The sequence below is a fragment of the Gekko japonicus genome, unplaced genomic scaffold (genome assembly GCF_001447785.1).
Source record: "Gekko japonicus isolate JY-2015 unplaced genomic scaffold, Gekko_japonicus_V1.1 scaffold955, whole genome shotgun sequence".
NCBI lineage: Eukaryota > Metazoa > Chordata > Lepidosauria > Squamata > Gekkonidae > Gekko > Gekko japonicus.
In genome coordinates, this window is record NW_015163631.1 from 519,486 (window position 1) to 521,100 (window position 1,615).

Here is a 1,615-nt window from a genome sequence, read left to right on the forward strand (position 1 = left end):
TTGGGGCAGGGTGTGTCGGTTTTTTTGGGGGTTGGGGGGGGGGGTCAACAGTGGGAGGGCTTCTAGTGTCCTGGCCCCACTGCTGGACCTCCTGGTGGCACCTGGAATATTTCTGGCCACTGTGTGACAGAGTATTGGACTGGATGGGCCTTTGACCTGATCCAACATTTTTCTTCTCTTATGTTTGGTGTAGTGGTTAAGTGCGCGGACTCTAATCTGGGAGAACAGGGTTTGAGTCCCCACTCCTCCACTTGCACCTGCTGATGTGACCTTGGGTCAGTCACAAGCTCTGGCACAGCTGTCCTTGAAAAAGAGCAGTTTGTGTCAGAGTTCTCTCAGCCCCACCCACCTCACAGGGTGTCTGTTGTGGGGAGGGGAAGGGAAAGGAGTTTGTAAGCCGCTCTGAGACTCCAAGTGAAGGGTGGGGTATAAATCCAATCTCTTCTTCTCCTTCTTCTTATGTCTGGGGCCCTGATGCTCTCTATTCTTGGTGCTTGGGGGGGGCCACACTGGAAAGGCTTCTGGAGTTCTGGCCCCACTTGTGGGCCTCCTGATGGACACTGCGTGACACAGAGTGGTAGACTGGATGGGCCATTGGCCCAATCCAACATTGGCTTCTCTTATGTTCTTATGACCTTTGTAAAAATATATAAAGGTTTATTGAACAATTTAAAAAAGGAGTTTCTCTATGCAGAACAGTCTCTACTGCTTAGCAACAAGGAAATTTTAAAAAGCTAACTTTCCATTTAGTACATTTAATACCTGGTATTAGATAGTACACCTTCTTGTAGCATAAGAGTCCAAGCTATAGTCTAAAGCACACACACACACACACACACACACACACACACTTCTCCTTCTGTTCTCGCGATCGATCAGCGAGATCAGAGCGGCCGCACACTCACCTGAACCAGTCTGCGATCTCACCAGCGCATCTTTCCCTTGCATCAGTACGGGAATGGCCTGCCTCTGAACACTTCACAAAGTTTGTTTGGTGAAGGGAGAGAAGGGCAGAGAAAGCAAACTCAGTAGGAATCAAATTATTAAGCGCCTCCTGAGGAGGGGGCCAGTGGGCTTTCGTGCAGGGCAGGCATTTGGACATTTTTAAAGAAACCGATCATGAAACGTCTCAAAATGACGACCGGCACTGTAATAGAGGTCCCAGCAGTGGCCAGCTGCCACCTTCAAAGCACTCTATCGGTTCGAGCACCTGGCCTATCCTGCCCCGGACAGGAATACATTAGAAATTATGAAGAGGCCAATTTAAAAACACACATGGGCACAAAAATCCATCTGCAAAAGGAACAGGGTCAGGGGGATGTTTTAGAGTTTCCATATGGTCACACGAGCTGGATGACCCCTCATCGCCATCGCTGGTCCCCGTCTGCTGTGAGTTATCTGCCACCGTGCCCCACCACCCAAGGGGAGGGGGGGAACTACAGAGGCCTCAAGACTATTGGGAGGGGAGGAGGTTACGTCACCAGCAGAGGTCATTTCGGGGGGGGGGACGCGGGGTAACGCAGTTCCCCCAGGTGAGGTACGGGGGGCGGGGCACATGATGAAGCCCTGCTTCCGGCCACCCCGCTTCCGGCCCTCATTCAGCCAGGAGGAGGCA

General features: G+C 51.7%; 1 protein-coding gene across 1 annotated transcript in view; it reads right to left on the bottom strand.

The window, feature by feature from the left end:
* Positions 1 to 1,615, bottom strand: part of DDX31 (DEAD-box helicase 31) — a 118,450-nt gene that overhangs the window by 108,269 nt on the left and 8,566 nt on the right. Inside the window, exon 5 of the mRNA XM_015407538.1 lies at positions 906 to 976. Within this exon, the coding sequence (XP_015263024.1) occupies positions 906 to 976 (71 nt within the window). The remainder of the gene's footprint in view (positions 1 to 905; positions 977 to 1,615) is intronic.